We start from the raw sequence: 16,327 nt of genomic DNA, 5'->3' as shown, positions 1-16,327 counted from the left end.
AGATTTATACCCAAGTATTTTACCTTCTTTGGTGCTAATGTAAATGATGTTATGTTTAATTTCAAATTCCAGTTATTCATTGCTGGTATAAAGGAAAGCAAGCAACTTTTGTATATTTATCTTGTATCCTGCAGCTTCACAAAAATTGCCTATTAGCTCCAGGAGTTTTTTATTCTTTGGAATTTTCTACATAGACAATAATGTCATATGTGGGGAAAAAAGTAAATTTCTTCCTTCCTAATCTGTATACCCTCATTACATTTTCTGGTCTTATTTCATAGGCTAAGACTTCCTTTGTTGACTAGGACTGGTGAGAGGGAATTTCCTTGTCTCATTCTCAACCTTAGGAGGAAAGCTTCTAGTTTCCCACCATCAAGATGGAAGGATTCTTAGTAGATTTTTTTTTATTAAGTGAGGAAGTTCCCCTCTATTCGTAGTTTGCTGAGAGTTTTTCTCATGAAAAAGTGTTGAATTATGCCAATTTTTTTCTATATCTGTTGATTTGATGATGTGATTTTTCTTTCTTAGCCTGTTGATGTGATAGATTACACTAACTGATTTGGGGGAATTTTTTTTTTAAGATTTTATTTATTTATTCATGAGACACACAGAGAGAAGCAGAGACACAGACAGAGGGAGAAGCAGGTTCCCTGCAGGGAGCCCGATGCACAATTTGATCCCAGAACCCTGAAATCATGACCTAAGCCAAAGGCAGACGCTCAACCACTGAGCCACCTAAGTGCCCCACACTAACTGATTTTTTAATATTAAACCAGCCTTGCATACCAGATAAATCTCATTTGGTTGCAGTGTATAATTAATTTTACTCATGTTGGATTCAATTTGCTAATATTTAGTTGATTATTTTCACATCTATGTCCATGAGAGATATTGTTCAATTTTTTTTGTAATGTCTACTTCTGGTCTTGGTATTAAGATAATGCTGGCTTCACAGTATGAGTTACACAATGTTCTCTCTGCTTCTATTTTCTGGAAGAGATAGTAGAGCTGTTATTTCTTCTTTAGAATTCACCAGTGAACACATCTGGACCTAGTACTTTCTGTTTTGGAACATGATTAATTTGTGATTCTTTTTAGTAGATAGACATATTCATATTATCTACTTATCCTTGTGAAAGTTTTAGTATATTGTATCTTTCAAGGAATTGATCTACTTCATCTAAAATGTCAAATTTGTGAGCATAGGGTTGTTCATAATATTCTTTTATTTTCCTTTTAATGTCCATGGGATCTGTAGTAATGGCCCTTTTCTCATTCTGGTATTGATAACTTGTACCTTTTTTAAAGATTTATTTATTTGTCTATTTATTTATTTATTTATTTATTTATTTATTTATTTATTTATTTGAGAGAGAGGGCTTGAGAGCATGAGCGAGAGAGACAGAGGGAGAGGGAGAAAGAATCTCAAGCAGACACCACACTGAGTTTGGAGCCCAATGTGGGGCTTGATCTCACAACTCCGAGATGAGCTGAACCGAAACTAAGAGTTGGACATTTAACTGACTGCACCACCCAGGCATCCCTTATCTCTCTTTCTTTTTTACAGGTTAGTCTTGTTAGAGGCTGATGAATTTTATTGATATTTTCAAAGAACTAGCTTTTCATTCTTTTATCTGTTTCTACTAACTTCCTGCTTTCAGTTTCATTGATTTCTTATCTGGTTTTTATTATTTCATCTTTTTTCCTGGTTACTTTGGATCTAATTTGCCTTCCCTCCCCTTGTTTCTCAGTGTAGCATCTTAAATTACTGATTTTAGAATTTTTTTCTTTTCTATAATTTTCCTCTAAGCAGCAATTTATATGAATCTTGCAAATTTTGAGAAGTTGTTTTTCCTTTTCATTTGGGCAACAATATTTTAAATTTTCTCTTGAGACTTCATCTTTGACCATTGTGTTATTGGAAAGTGTGTTGTTTAATCTCCAAATATTTCAGGATTTTCTAGGTATCTTTCTGTTATTGAATGCTAGTTAAATTCCTGTGATCTGAGAACAAACATTGTATGATTTCTATTCTTTTAAATTTGTTAAGGTGTGTTTTATGGCCCAGAATGTGGTCTATCTTGGTGAATGTTCCATATGAGCTTGAGAAGAGTGTGTGTTCTGCTGTTGTTGGTTAAAGTAGTCAATGGATGTCCATTACCTCCAGTTGATTGATGGTCCTAAGTTCAACTATGTCCTTACTGACTTCCTGCCTGCTAAATCTGTCCATTTCTGGAAGAGGGGTATTGACATTTCCAAATATAAAAATGGGTTCACCTATTTCTCCTTGAAATTCAGTTTCTTCCTCAGGTATCTGACACTCTGTTACTAGGTGCATACACGTCAAGGATTGTTATGACTACTTGGAGGATTAACCCTTTATCATTATGTATGCCCCTCTTTATCTCTGATGATTTTCCTTAGTCCTAAAAATGCTTTGTCTGCTTCGCTATTTGATGCCTTTGCTTTTGAAATTAATAAAACTACTCCAGTTTTTTTCTGTTTTATTGAGATAACAACTGACATACATGTAAACTGTGTGTTTAAGGTATACAGCATAATGATTTGACTTACACATATCATGAAATGATTACCACATAAATTCCGTTAATATCCATCATCTCAGGGGCATCTGGGTGGCTCAATTGGTAAAGTGTCTGCCTTCGGCTCAGGTCATGATGTCAAGGTCCTGGGATCAAGCCCACATCAGGCTCCCTGATCAGCAGAGAGCTTTCTTCTCCCTCTCTCCATTGCCACCCGCCCCCCCCCCCCACTTGTGTGCTCTCTCTCTCTCTCTGTCAAATAAATAAAATCTTTAAAACATATATATCCATCATCTCAAATAGATATCAAAAGAAAAATGTCCTTCTTTTATTTTTGATGAGACCTCTCAGGAATTTACTCTCAACATTTTTTGTATATGCATAGCATCCAGCAGCATTAACTGCGGTCACCATGTTGTCTTTTACATCCCCAGTGATCATTTATCTTATAACTGGAATTTTGTACCTTTTGACCACCTTAATTGACCCAGTTTTATTTTTATTAGCATTAGCTTGGTATATCTTTCTCCACTCTTTGACTTTTAACCTATCTGTGTCTTTATATTTAATGTTGGTTCCTTACGGACAACATACACTTGGGTCATGCTTTTTATCCACTCCGATAGTTTCTCTCTTTTAATTGGCATTTAGGTCACTTATGTTTAAAATGATTATTGGTATAGTTGAATTAGTATTTACTACATTTGTAACCATTTGCTATTTGATGCCTTTGCTTCACTTTCATGGTTTTTTTCCCTTCCACTCTTTTTTCTGCCTTCTCTGGTTTTGAGTATTTTACATCATTCTGGTTTCTCTCTTCCCTTAGCATATCAAATATACTCCTTTTTATTTTTATTTTTTTGAAAGGGAGAGAGAGAGAGAGACAGAGACCACAAGCAGGGAGCGAGGGACAGAGGGAAAGGGAGAGAAAGAATCTTAAGCAGGCTCCACACACAGCCTGGAGCCTGATGCGAGGCTCAGTCTCACAACCCTGAGATCGTGACCTGAGCAGAAATCCAGAGTCAGATGCTTAGCTGACTGAGCTACCCAGGTACCCCGACTATACTTCTTTTTTAAATGCTTAAAAAAGAAGCATTGGTTGCCCTAGAATCTGTAACCTGCTTTTACAGTTACACTAAGTCTGCTTTCATCTAATACTGCACCACTTCACAGATAGTACAAGTATTTTATAATAGGCTATTCCTAAGTCTTCCCTCCCATTCCTTATGACATTACTGTCACACATCTCCCCTACTCACAAGCTACATTCAACCAATATATTGCTATTATTATCTTGAACAAACTGATAGATCAGTTAAGTATAAGAAAAAATATTTTGGGATGCCTGGGTGGCTCAGCAGTTGAGCATCTGCCTTTGGCCCAGGGCATGATCCTGGAGTCCTGGGGTCAAGTCCCACATTGGGCAAGGGAGCCTGCTTCTCCCTCTGCCTGTGTCTCTGCCTCTCTCTCTCTGTCTCTCATGAATGAATAAATAAATTTTTTTAAAAAATAAAAGAAAAATATTTTATTTTTTATTTTTTATTTTTTTAGAAAAATATTTTATTTTACCTTCATTTATTCTTTCAGTAGGCCTCTTCATTTATGTAGATCTGAATTTTGACCTATACTCTTTTTCTTCTCTCTGAGGAACTCCTATTAACATTTCTTGCAGGGCAGCCTGGGTGGCACAGCGGTTTAGCACCACCTCCGGCCCGGGGTGTAATCCTGGAGACCCGGGATCGAGTCCCGGGACGGGCTCCCTGAGTGGAGTCTGCTTCTCCCTCTGCCTGTGTCTCTGCCTCTCTCTCTCTCTCTCTTTCTGTATTTTTCATGAATAAATATATAAAATCTAAAAAAAAAAAACTTTTCTTGCAGGGCTGATCTTCTGGTGACAAATCTCCACAATTTTTGTTTGTGTGAGAAAGCTCTTATTCCTGCCTTCACTTTAGGATAATGTCACTCATTACAGAATTCTAGGTAGATGGGTTTTTTTTTTTTTCAACAATTTAAATACCTCATTCCACTCTTCTTGCTTGCGTGATTTCTAAGAGAGGTCTGATGTAATCTGTATCTTTGTTCTATTGGTGAGCTTTTACCCCCCGCCCAGCTTCTTCTGAATTCTTCTCTGAGTGAGATAGAAAGGCTGGAGAGGGCTGGGGCTGAATATTTTCCATCCTTCGGTAGGTTAGGATGTATTAAAATCCATATTGGATACCCAGAGGGCAGACTATGTGAAGACCCTGGAGGAAAGAACTGTCTACAAGTCTGAGAGAAATGCCTTAGAAGAAACCAGCCTCGCTGATTCCTTGGTCTTGAGCAACCAGACTTTCTGAAGGCTAAAAGACAAGACATCTAGCTCCCAAACTCCCAGTGTACGAACATATAAAAGGAAGTGAATCACTGCAGTGAAAACCCTCGTCAGAGAAAAGGGGAACGAGAACCAGCCAGGCTGCCTGGCCAGCGCCTACTGGTGGGGGGCACAGCACAGACTCCCAGTTACACTGATTGATTTTGGGATGTCAAGCCAACCTTGCACTACTGGGATAAATTCCACTTAGCCACAGTTTGTAATTCTTTTCATATGTTAATGATTCTGTTTTCTAGGAGTTTGTTGAAGATTTTTTTGTGTGTCTATTTATCAGGGAGACTGGTCTTTAGTCTTCTTGTGGTGTTTGCCTTGTCTGTTTGGTATCAGGGAAATATGGCCTCACAAAATGAGCTGGGCAAGTATTTTTCTTATTTATGTTTTTTGTAAACGTTTGTGAGGGAGTGTTTAGAATGCTTTAAATGTTTGATAGAAATAAATAAATAAATAAATAAATAAATAAATAAATAATAAATAAATAAATGTATGTTTGATAGAATCACCAGAAATGCTGTCTGGGCCTGGACTTTTCTTTGTGGGAATTTTTCTTTATTATTAATTCAATCTCTTGTTGTAGATCTATTCAGACTTTTTTTTTTTTGTCCGTTTCAATAGTTTGTGTCTTTCTAGGAATTTGCCCATTTCAGCCAAGTTATCTAATTTTAGCACACAGAGGATGGGTCAGCTGTAGGTCCATCTTTTCCTCATCGTTCCCACTCCTCCTGAAGTGGTTCTCTTTCTGAGATCAAGATGTGACGTAGAATGTTCAGAACAGGGAAAGGAGCATGCTGCGAGGGCATGAGCACGCAAGAATGAGGTTTTCTGAAGACAGGAGAGCTCGGGGAGGGGATCCCCCCAAGGAGGAGTGGGTGATGCTGAAGACATCAGAGAGACCTTGTTGGCAGCTGCCATCAGGACAAAACATGAGAGTGAGGATGAAATGTTCCAAGTTTTCCTGGGGAGCAAAATCCTTGCAGGAGGAACCTTCAAGGGATTTCACGATGCAGTCTAAGTTACTTGGCAGAGATTTCAAGATTGCGCCTTTGGAAGTGGCCCTGCTCAGCAGCTAAACATGTGGGGATACCCACACCGCCTCCCTTCATTTCCTTTCCTCTCCAGCTTCTTTCTTTCTTTCTTTCTTTTTTTCTTTCTTTCTTTCTTTCTTTCTTTCTTTCTTTCTTTCTTTCGAGAGACAGAGAGTTGGTGGTGGGGGAGGCAGAGAGAGAAGGAGAAGCAGGCTCCCCACAGAGCAGGAAGCCAAAAGTGAGACTCGATCCTAGGACTCTGGGATCCTGACCTGCACTGAAGGCAGATGCTTCACCCACTGAGCCATGCAGGTGCCCCTGGCTACCTCTTTCTTAGAAAGAAAGCCTTTGGCTGTCTCCACCCCCCAAACTGCACCCCTCCACCTGCTCCCAACCTCCTCTCCTCATCCCTTCCACACTTGGCTCACAGCAAGGCTCCCCAATACTGGCTCCCACTATCAAAGCCTTTTCCAGGACTGTTATCAGCAGCTGCTGAGAGTCTATTGGGCCCAGAGTCCATTTAAGGAGGGTCCATCTCAGGAGATGGGGATGACCTTGAAATGCCCAAATCACAGGCCTCGGGGCTCTTGGGCGGGCAGATGCACGCCCTTCCTCCAGCCCGGTGCCGACTCTGAGCGCTCCCCTTGGTTCGGGAGATTGAGGGAAGGAAGGGAGCGTGTACTTCAAGGAAAAGCTCATGGTCAGCAGCATTAGGTGCGGGGACAGGTGAGCAAGTTTAGAAAGCAGGGTGTTCTCGATGACCCAGAGCTTCACAGTGAGAGGACATCCCCGGGACTGGAGAGCCGGGAACAGGCAACACAGAGTGGGCCAGGCTTTGCGTCCTCCTGCAGGCCGGAATGCCGTTGCCGGGCCTCCCGCGGGTGAGGAACAGACTCTGAGAGGTTAAGGAGCTTGTTCAAGGTCATCCAGCTACTGGGTGGTGGAGGCAGGATTTGATCCTGACAGTCTGGCTCGGAGATGGTGCTGTTGATGGTGGCACTTTCTGTCCGAGATGACAGTGAAAGGGGGACACTGCAGTTGTAAAGAACTTGCTTTCAAGAAATTATACTGTGGAGGGGAAAAGCGAATGTGCATTTAGGAGAATCACAGCACTGGGACATCTGTCTCTGCCTGGGGGAGTGAGGGTGTGCAGAGTGTCTCAGGGTCGGAGTCGGGTTTCATGAGGGGACCTGAGGGGTGCATTGGGGCCTTTGGAACTGGGGCTGCTGCCCAGGGCCCTGCAGTGTCCCCCGAGCTGTGCAGGCCCCACATTAGGCCCACGGTCCAGCCCTGACACACCTACATGTCGTCTATTTGTTGTTGCTTTGCCTCTAAAGAATGCCAGCCGTGTCAGAGGAGCTAAGTCAGGAGCCAGCAGGTCAAGGGAGCTGGGACCCCATAAGAGCTCGCAACAGTAGCACCCCAACCCCCGACCTGCCCCGGCAGCCGAGGCCCAACTGTGCTAAGGGCTTGTCTCCAGGACCCTGACTCCGAGGAGACTCAGTCCACTCCTCTGCTTGGCTGGGTGTTGCCCACACCATGGCCTAGAGTAAGGGCCTTGCCCCCGCTCTGGGCCTGCCCCGGTGAAGCTGCTTCAACATACAGGGCACGTGCACTGCCCCTACCTTCCCGTGCTCTGTAGGGGCAGAGAGACCTGTTCGTGCTCACAGAGTCCTCGGGTACTGGCAGAGCCCCTCCAGGCTCTCTGCTCCCAACCCTGCCCTGCATCCAGAGGCTGCCCAGCTAGATGGGTGAGGACCTGGCAGGGATTCAGGGAGTAGGAGTGAGGGAGGGGCTACCCTCAGGCAGATGTAAGTGTGGCTAAATGGAGCCAGACCTATGAAAGCCTGAGCCCACCTCAGGGAGACACGGATCTATTTATTTTAAACAGAAAAATTTAAAAAGCCAGGAAGAAATGGGCACCTCTGTGAGTCCCCTCCTCCTGGTGGAGGGGGGCAGTCAGAATAGATGTCCCCAGGACCCTGGATTCTCTTCCCAAGGGGCAGTTCTCGAGGCTCCTGGCAGAAGCAGGATTAAACACAAGGATGGCTTATGGCCGGAAAGGCAGTGACGATTCCAGAACACCTGTTCTTGCAGTTTCACAGAAATGCTCAGAGAGACGCTGAGTTCATTTTCTGCGGCTGCTGTAAATGCCACTACAAACCTGGCCTAAAGCAACACACATTTATTCTCTCACAGTTCTGCAGGTCAGAAGTCCACAACCAGTTTCTCTGGGCTGGGTTCCCCGTGCTGGCTCGGCCACATCCCCTCCAGAGGCTCTAGAGGACGTGTCCTCGCCTTGCCTTTCCGAGCTGCATTTCCAGCTCCTAGTGCTGCTTTCTTGGGCTCTGGGCTCACGGCCCCTCCTACAACTTCAAAGCCAGCAGCCCAGCATCTGGCTTCAGTGTCACACTGACTCCCCCTCTGCCACTATCCATGACCCTGGAGACGGCACTTACAGCCCACTTGCACAATCCAGGACAACCTCTGGACCCTGAATTCGATCACATCTGCAAAGCCCCTTTTGGCATATGAGGGGACATTCACAGGTTCCAGAGATTAGGACCCCAATAGGCTTTGGGGTCTATTATTTAGCCGACCACAGATACAGTCACACAAAGACAGTATTAACGTGGTCACACAGATAGACCCAGACACACACACACACACACACACACACACACACCTCACATGGGCAGACACTGTCAGCAGAACCTTACACTCATCTGGTCACACAGTCCCACAGCAGTCCCACACACCCCTCACCTCCAAACCTCTTCCCATCAGCCTCCTCAAGGCAGATTTGAGAAGCCTCAGAGCTCCCTTCCCTGGCCCACGTGACAGCCTTCCTTTCCCTGATAAGAGCATGCAAGTCCCAGCGTCCCCTCTCCCTTAGAAGCCCTTCTTCCCCGCTGCCTTCAGAATCCAAGCTATCTTGAGGCCTTAAAGCCAAAGGTCTAGTTCTGAGCCCCACACAGTCCACCCTACTCTGCAGTCACCTGCTCGCAGCTGTGCCTCGCTGCCACACCCTACGGGGTTTCAGAGCACAGGAAGAGAAAAAAGATTAGAAGAAAATCAAAGGTCACCAAGCAAAAACTCTTAAAGGGTGATTGTGAGTGTGCACCACAGTGCCTGAGTTGGGGAGCTCGGCAACTGCTGGAAGGAGGTCTCAGTCCTGGCTGAGCCAGAGCACCAGGGCCTGGGGCATGGACGAGGCTGGACAACAACTCCACTAGAGTTTGGCTCCGGTCAACCTGAGGAGAGATCACATTTCTGATCCCCACTAAGGGCTAGTCCTAGGGCCCAGATTCCATGGACCCACCAGAGGCCTGCTGTAGGTGAGTGCTGGCATTCAGGGTCATCGCTCGGGAAGCCCTCCACGGCCTCACCTCACCCTGCCCGCTCCCTGGGGCTTCACACCTGCTTATCCACAATCTCCCCCCAACATCCCCCAGGCTCAGGATTCTAGGGACTCCTTCGGCACAGAAGGCATCAGGGGTCTGTTCCCCAGAGGAGCTCGGACTCTGCGGGTGGTCTAGGCATCCGCCTGGGCCCCACCAGAGGGTGCCATGAGATGAGTGGCATGGGGAGCTGAGGAGCAGCTGGGCCAGGGGGTGAGCCTGGCTGTCTGCTGAGGCCAGCTCTGTTCCAGGCTCCCAGGGGACGGGCAGGGAAGAGAGAGGAAAGGGGATCGTGAAGGCCCTGTGGACACCTCGTTTTCGGCTTTTGACCTGGCCTAGGCTGGTGTGTGGGGAGCACAGGGGAAGGGAGGTGCAGAGCAGGAAGGTGCGGCCTACTTTGGGTCAGGGTGGCCAGTGCCTGCCCCGGAGTGACCCCATTTCATCAGCAGGCGGCACAGCCTTAGAGCAAACCCCACCTACTCCCTCCATACGCCCCCCACCCCAGGTCCTGGGGCAGGGAGAGATTTCTGTCCCCGCTGAGTGCCTGGGGTCACCTGGAGGGATGGGGGCGCATCTGAGCCACTGACCTGGGGCCCCCGACTCAGTCGGGCGTGGGGGGGCAGTGAGGCAGCGCCGGTGTCACCGTGCACGCACCTGTTGATGCCGCAGCCCCCCCAGCGTGGAGTTCCTTGTGGCTGTAGCGCGGGACCTGCTGCAGGCCACGTTCGAAGACCTGAACCAGGAGCAGCTGAAGCGCTTCCGCCACAAGCTGCGGGATGCGACCCTGGACGGCCGCAACATCCCGTGGGGGCGGCTGGATGGCTTGGACGCCATGGACCTCGCGGCCCAGCTAACCCACTTCTACGGGCCGGAGCCTGCGCTGGATGTGACCAGAAAGACCCTGAAGAGGGCGGACATGCTGGACGTGGCCGCGCGACTCAAGGAGCAGCAGCTGCAGCGTGAGCGCGGGCAGGGGGTCGCCTGGGTCCCTGCCTCCGGGTTGGCCTCCGCCTGAGCACAGTCTGGGTCCCGGGCCTCATCCTTCCCGCTTCCCTGGAAAAGGTCCAGTGCGCCCACGGCTGGGATCCTGGGTGTTCCTGAGTGTGCTCCTCTGCGCCCCCGCATCCCTGCACCCCTCCCGCTGCAGCCCCCACCCGGCCCCTGCACCTTCGCGGGGCCTCACCGCAGGTCTCCTTTCCAGGGCTCGGCCCCAGCTCCTCCACACTGCGCTCCGTATCGGGTAGGTCTCTCTCCGTGGGAAGCGCGGGCCCTAAGTGGGTTAGTGACCCTCAGGTTAGTGGCCCTCCGGCTGGCAGCACATGTGTCAGAGGAGCCCGACGGCTGATCCCAGGGAGGGGAGCGCATGGGAAGGCTGGCTGGGGAGGCAGCCCTGAACCCAGTGGCTTGGGGACCTTGGAGGCGGCCCATTGACACCGCCCGTCCCTTCCCATCCCCGTCCTCCCTCCTGCCCTCCCTGCCCCCGGCGCCCACCAGAGTACAAGAAGAAGTACCGGGACCACGTCCTGCAGCAGCACGCCAAGGTCAAGGAGAGGAACGCGCGCTCGGTCAAGATCAACAAGCGCTTCACCAAGCTGCTGATTGCGCGCGAGGGCGCCGCACTGCCTGACGAGGCCCTGGGGTGCACGAAGGAGCTGGAGCCCGAGCCCCAGCGAGCGCGGCGCTCCGACACCCACACCTTCAACCGCCTGTTCGGCCGAGACGAGGAAGGCCAGCGGCCCCTGACGGTCGTGCTGCAGGGCCCAGCGGGCATCGGCAAAACCATGGCAGCCAAGAAGATCCTGTACGACTGGGCGGCCGGCAAGCTGTACCACGGCCAGGTGGACTTCGCCTTCTTCCTGCCCTGCCGCGAGCTGCTCGAGCGCCCGGGCGCCTGCAGCCTGGCCGACCTGGTCCTGGACCAGTGCCCCCAGCGCAAGGCGCCCCTGAAGCCCATGCTGGCGCGGCCCGAGCGGCTGCTCTTCATCCTGGACGGTGCGGACGACCTGCCCCCGCTGGCGCCCCACGCGGCGCCCTGCACCGACCCCTTCCAGGCGGCCGACGCCGCGCGGGTGCTGGGCGGCCTGCTGGGCAAGACACTGCTGCCTGCCGCCCGCCTGCTGGTGACGGCGCGCACCACGGCGCCCGGGAGGCTCCTGGACCGCCTATGCTCCCCGCAGTGCGCCGAGGTGTGCGGCTTCTCCGACAAGGACAAGAAGAAGTACTTCCATAAGTTTTTCCGGGACGAGAGGCTGGCGGAGCGTGCCTACCGCTTCGTGAAGGAGAACGAGACGCTCTTTGCACTGTGCTTCGTGCCCTTCGTGTGCTGGATCGTGTGCACCGTCCTGCGCCAGCAGCTCGAGCTCGGCCAGGACCTGTCGCGCACCTCCAAGACCACCACGTCCGTGTACCTGCTGTTCATCATCAGTGTGCTGAGCTCCGCACCTGCCGCCGACGCTCCCCGAATGCGGGCCGAGCTGCGAAAGCTGTGCCGCCTGGCCCGCGAAGGCACCCTCGGGCACCGGGCGCAGTTCGCAGAGAAGGACCTGGAACGACTGGAACTTCGCGGCTCTAAAGTCCAGACGCTGTTTCTCAGCAAGAAGGAGCTGCCAGGGGTGCTGCAGACGGATGTCACCTACCAGTTCATGGACCAGAGCTTCCAGGAGTTCTTCTCGGCGCTGTCCTACCTGCTGGAGGAGGAGCGGGATCTCCGGGCACTTCTGCAGGGCGAAAGCCACCTCACGCTCACCACACGCTTCCTCTTCGGGCTGCTGAACCCAGATCGCGTGTCCGACATGCAGCGCCACTTCGGCGTGGCGGTTCCAGAGCGTGTGAAGCAGGATGTCCTGCTGTGGATGCAGGAACAGGGCCAGGGCCGCCGTAGGGCGGCACCTGAGAAGACGGCAGGGACAGATGCTGCGGAGGACGCCGAGGAGCCCGAAGAGGAGGAGTGCGAGCCCAACTACCCGCTGGAGCTGCTGTACTGCCTGTACGAGACGCAGGAGGACGCCTTCGTGCGCCAGGCCCTGCGTTGCCTGCCGGAGCTGGAGCTGGAGAGGGTGCGCCTCAGCCGCATGGACCTGGTCATCCTGAGCTACTGTGTCAGGTGCTGCCCACCCGGGCAGGCCCTGCGACTGGTTAGCTGTGGGCTGGCCCCCGCACAGAAGAAAAAGAAGAGCCTGATGAAGCGACTGCACAGCAGCCTGGGCGGCAGCTCGTGAGTCCACGGGCGGAGGGTGGGGGGGCACGTGTGTCCGTGCATCCATCCCTGCAGGAGGACTGGGTCCACACCCGCCTCCTGCTCCCCCAGAGGAGGAGCCCACCCCCTTGCAAGGCAGCCTCCCAGTGTCCCTCTGTCCATCTCCTTCCCTGGGTAGCCCTGGCCCTGCCAATCCCCAGCCGTCCACATCCACGGCAAACCTCTGAGCATGGCTATGCGGCTCGCCCCAGCTTTCTCATACAGTCTGGAATGCCCCATGCCTGCTGTGCCCTGACCTTGGCACCTGTTCTTCTCTCCGTCCAGAACACTCTGTTTGCTATCTATCATCAGCACTTTCCCAGGCTCCCCCAGTTAGCCTGGGACCCCTTTGCCCCCAGAAGTGCCCCATAGACCACTGTATGCCATGACCTCCACCCAGCTCTGTCTCCTTCCCCACACCCTCAGCTCCTTCAGGGCAAGTTGTCTTAGCTCCAACCGGCACTTGACCCCCTGCTCAGCATCTGTTCAGATGACAAATGTCGGGATGTCGGGAGGGGCTGGAGCTGGGGCTGCCCACTGCAGGTGCCAGGGTTGACCCACCTCAGAATGTGGGTGACATGCCCCCCGCTGGACCCACATAGACTGCTCCAGCATGAAGGTGCCTGCGACCACCGATGAATGATTTCAATCTGGGTTTGGCGTGAAGGGGATAGAGGGATCCTGGCTCAGTTTAGGGTCAAAGGGCATCGTCAGCTCTGACACCTCAGGACCACAGGAAAGAGGTAGGGATTGATAGAGGACAGGTGAGCTTCACCTTGCTCTCTCTCCTAACAGTTCACAAGCCAGCAAGAGAAAACCCCAGCCTTCTCCACTACGTCCACTCTTCGAGGCCATGACTGACGAACATTGTGGTCTGAACAGCCTGACGTGAGTGACCATGCCCGCCCCCCTTGGAAGGGATGCAAAGCAGGATACTCTAGGCAAGGACAGCGGCATAGTAGCCCTGTCTGGAAAGGGCTCAGGGGACAGGCTGAGAGCCCATGGCCTCTGGTGTCTCAAGCTGGGGTCAACAGGTTGTAGCCACACAGGGTGGAGGAGGAAGAGATGGGGACAGGGGCTCCATCACCAACTTAGGTGATAGAAAGGAGGGGTTGGCCCCAGTTTGAGGGGGAAGTAGGGTGCAGCTAAGCATTCTGGGAGAAGGATAAAGAAGACCACAACATGCTTTCCTTCCAAAGAAAGAAAACAAGCAAACAAAGGAAGGCTGCTAGGTCCTGTTAGAAAGTGCCTGGCAGTCCCTGTGAACTCTCACAAGCCCCGGAGGGAAGTGTGCAGGGCACAGGCCTTGAGTCCAGGCCGCCCAGCCCTTGGCCAGGATGGTCTGTCTGAGCTCGTTTCTTCACCCACGAAATGCAGCCAGTCAATCCTGCCTCGAGGGTTGGTATGGGATCGAGTATGGCAGCCCGAGTACACGACTGTCACCAAGGGAGCTGAGTAAGAGAAGCGGTAGGAACTCGTGCCGGAGAAAAAAAACAGAAACAAAAACAAAAAAAAAAAGGAACTCGTGCCGGAGGGGGCATGGCGAGATAGGGACAGGCGCATGTCCACGGTGACTTGGCCACACAGCTCGGTAGGACGGTATTTCAGCAACCTGGGGGGGAGCGGGGCCACGCAGGGGACGGGCACATCTGGCCTGCCAGTCTGCCACGAAACGGAACGCGTAAGGTGTTCACCAGGCGTTATTTAGAGCGGCAGGAAAGGAGAACCAACATAGCTGCTCAGTCCTTGGGGACCGGCTAAGGGGATGAGCTGTGGCCTACCCTAGCTGGAGAGGCAACCATATGCAACTAAATGGGCTGGCACAGGCTCTAAACTGGCTCATCGGGAAGCTGACCGTGCAGTGCAGCCCGGCCCACTGCACGTGGCCCCCAGGTACACAGGTGGTGGCAAAGGACAGGGAAACCCTGCTCCTCTGGTGCCAACATGTCTGCAGACCGAAGCAGCCACCCAAGGGGTGCACGGTACGCAGAGCTGGGGTAGAGCAGCACGGCCCCGGGGCCTGGAGGCAGACCCGTGTGCTCTGACCGCAGGCTGTGCCGCTGCAAGCTGCCTGACTCTGTGTGCCACGACCTGTCTGAGGCCCTGAGGGAGGCCCCGGCCCTCACAGAGCTGGGCCTTCTCCACAACCAGCTCAGCGAGGCGGGCCTGCGCGTGCTCCTCGAGGGTCTGGCCTGGCCCCAGTGCCGCGTGCAGAAGCTCCGGTGAGACCTGGCCCGGGGGAGCCCCGGGAGGCCCGGGGGCAGGGCGGAGGCGGAGGCGGAGGGCCGGGCCCCCCAGCACACCTGAGGCCCCCCTTCCCCCAGGGTGCAGCAGCCCAGCCTCCAGGAAGCGCCTCAGTACATCATCAGCATCCTCAGGCAGAGCGTGGCGTTGTCCACCCTGGATCTCGGCGACTGCCAGCTGCCGGGGCCCGTGGTCACCTCCCTGTGTGCGGCCCTGCAGCACCCAGGATGCCGCCTGCAGACCCTCAGGTAGACGCAGGGGCGGGAAAGGTGCTGCCAACGCAGCCTCTCAGGCCTGGCTTGTGTTGGGGGACTGGGGACGCCCCCCAGACCCTGAAGAAGAGCCCCTCCCAGGGCCCCCCCGAGCGGCCACACTCAGACCCTGTGCTCCAGAGCCCTGGCCCCAGCCCTTGGCTTCCAGCGCCCAGCCAGACCAAACGTCCACCTGTCGTCCGGTGCCCATGCGAGTCGGCCCGTGATCCCCATGCCCATGGACTTCCCTAGAGGCTCTGGCCCCCAGCCCCTGACCCCTTCCCCAGCCTCTGGCACCGTGTGCCTGTAGCACAGCCCAGGCCAACACCCCATCACTGCCCCCGCACGGCTGTCCCCCCAGCCCTGGCCTCAGCTTCCCCAACCAACTCCTGCTTGTCTTCCGTGTGCATGGCCACAGTCTGACCTCCGTGGAGCTGAGCAAGGAGTCACTGAAGGAGCTGCAGGCAGTGAAGACAGCAAAGCCGGGTCTGGTCATCATCCACCCAGCCCTGGACAGTCACCCCAAGCCTTCCAAGGGACTCAGCGATGCCCTCTAAAGCCCTGAAGGTCAGGGGGAGGACTCCAGTCAGCCCTACGGAGTAGATTTCCTCATCCCACGGGCAGGAGGGTGTTGCTCTCCGCTCTGGGCAGCTCTTGAGCCCAAGAGGTTGGGGGCAGGCAGACGGGAGGTGTCCCCTCCACTCACAGCCTAAGCACAGGTTTTGCCTCTGTCTCAGATGCCCAGGAACCCCTCCTCCCCCACCCCCACCGCTGCTCCACCCACCTTCCTGTCTTAGGGCCCTCGAGCCTTCCCCCAACAGAGGCCACCAGCAGTGATGACCCCAACAGTTCCCAGTTATCCTGCACCTGCCGTGCATTGGCCATTACCTGGTGTGCTCAGTGCAGAGGGACCCCTTCGCTGACCCCATCCCCATCTGTATACAGGCCCACAGCCCCACAGCCCTGCCTCTGGCCACAGGGGACCAAGCAGGGGCTGACCTCTGACCAAAGGTGAGCGTCCCTCCCCAGGAATTTGGGGGTTGACCATCCCTGAGGCTGTGTGGTTCTAGTCCAGAGGTGCCCATTCACTGTCTGGGTCTTCAGGGATGGACACCAGGGGAGAGGGGAGACGGAGCAGCCCCCAACACTGATAATACATTCTCCTTTGAATGAATGAATGAATGAATGAATGAATGAATGAATCTTGGATTCATTTCTGCTGATTTCTGTTGTACGCGGCCAAGCACCCTAACGACTGTTCAC

At 52.7% G+C, this 16,327-nt stretch overlaps 1 protein-coding gene across 1 annotated transcript; it reads left to right on the top strand.

Annotated features, from left to right (window-relative positions):
- The first annotated feature begins 8,940 nt into the window (after positions 1-8,940).
- On the top strand, positions 8,941-16,254 carry NLRP6 (NLR family pyrin domain containing 6). Its single transcript, XM_077863773.1, has 8 exons — positions 8,941-9,271; positions 10,004-10,293; positions 10,536-10,574; positions 10,829-12,548; positions 13,365-13,457; positions 14,621-14,791; positions 14,894-15,061; positions 15,483-16,254. Exons 1-8 carry the CDS (start codon positions 9,246-9,248, stop codon positions 15,619-15,621), a joined length of 2,646 nt encoding a protein of 881 aa, XP_077719899.1. The 5' UTR covers positions 8,941-9,245; the 3' UTR covers positions 15,622-16,254.
- Positions 16,255-16,327: the final 73 nt, after the last annotated feature.

Source organism: Canis aureus, chromosome 21 (genome assembly GCF_053574225.1).
Source record: "Canis aureus isolate CA01 chromosome 21, VMU_Caureus_v.1.0, whole genome shotgun sequence".
In the NCBI taxonomy this organism is placed as follows: Eukaryota; Metazoa; Chordata; class Mammalia; order Carnivora; family Canidae; genus Canis; species Canis aureus.
Note: the sequence above shows the minus strand (reverse complement) of the source record. Positions and strands in the feature narration are given on the sequence as shown.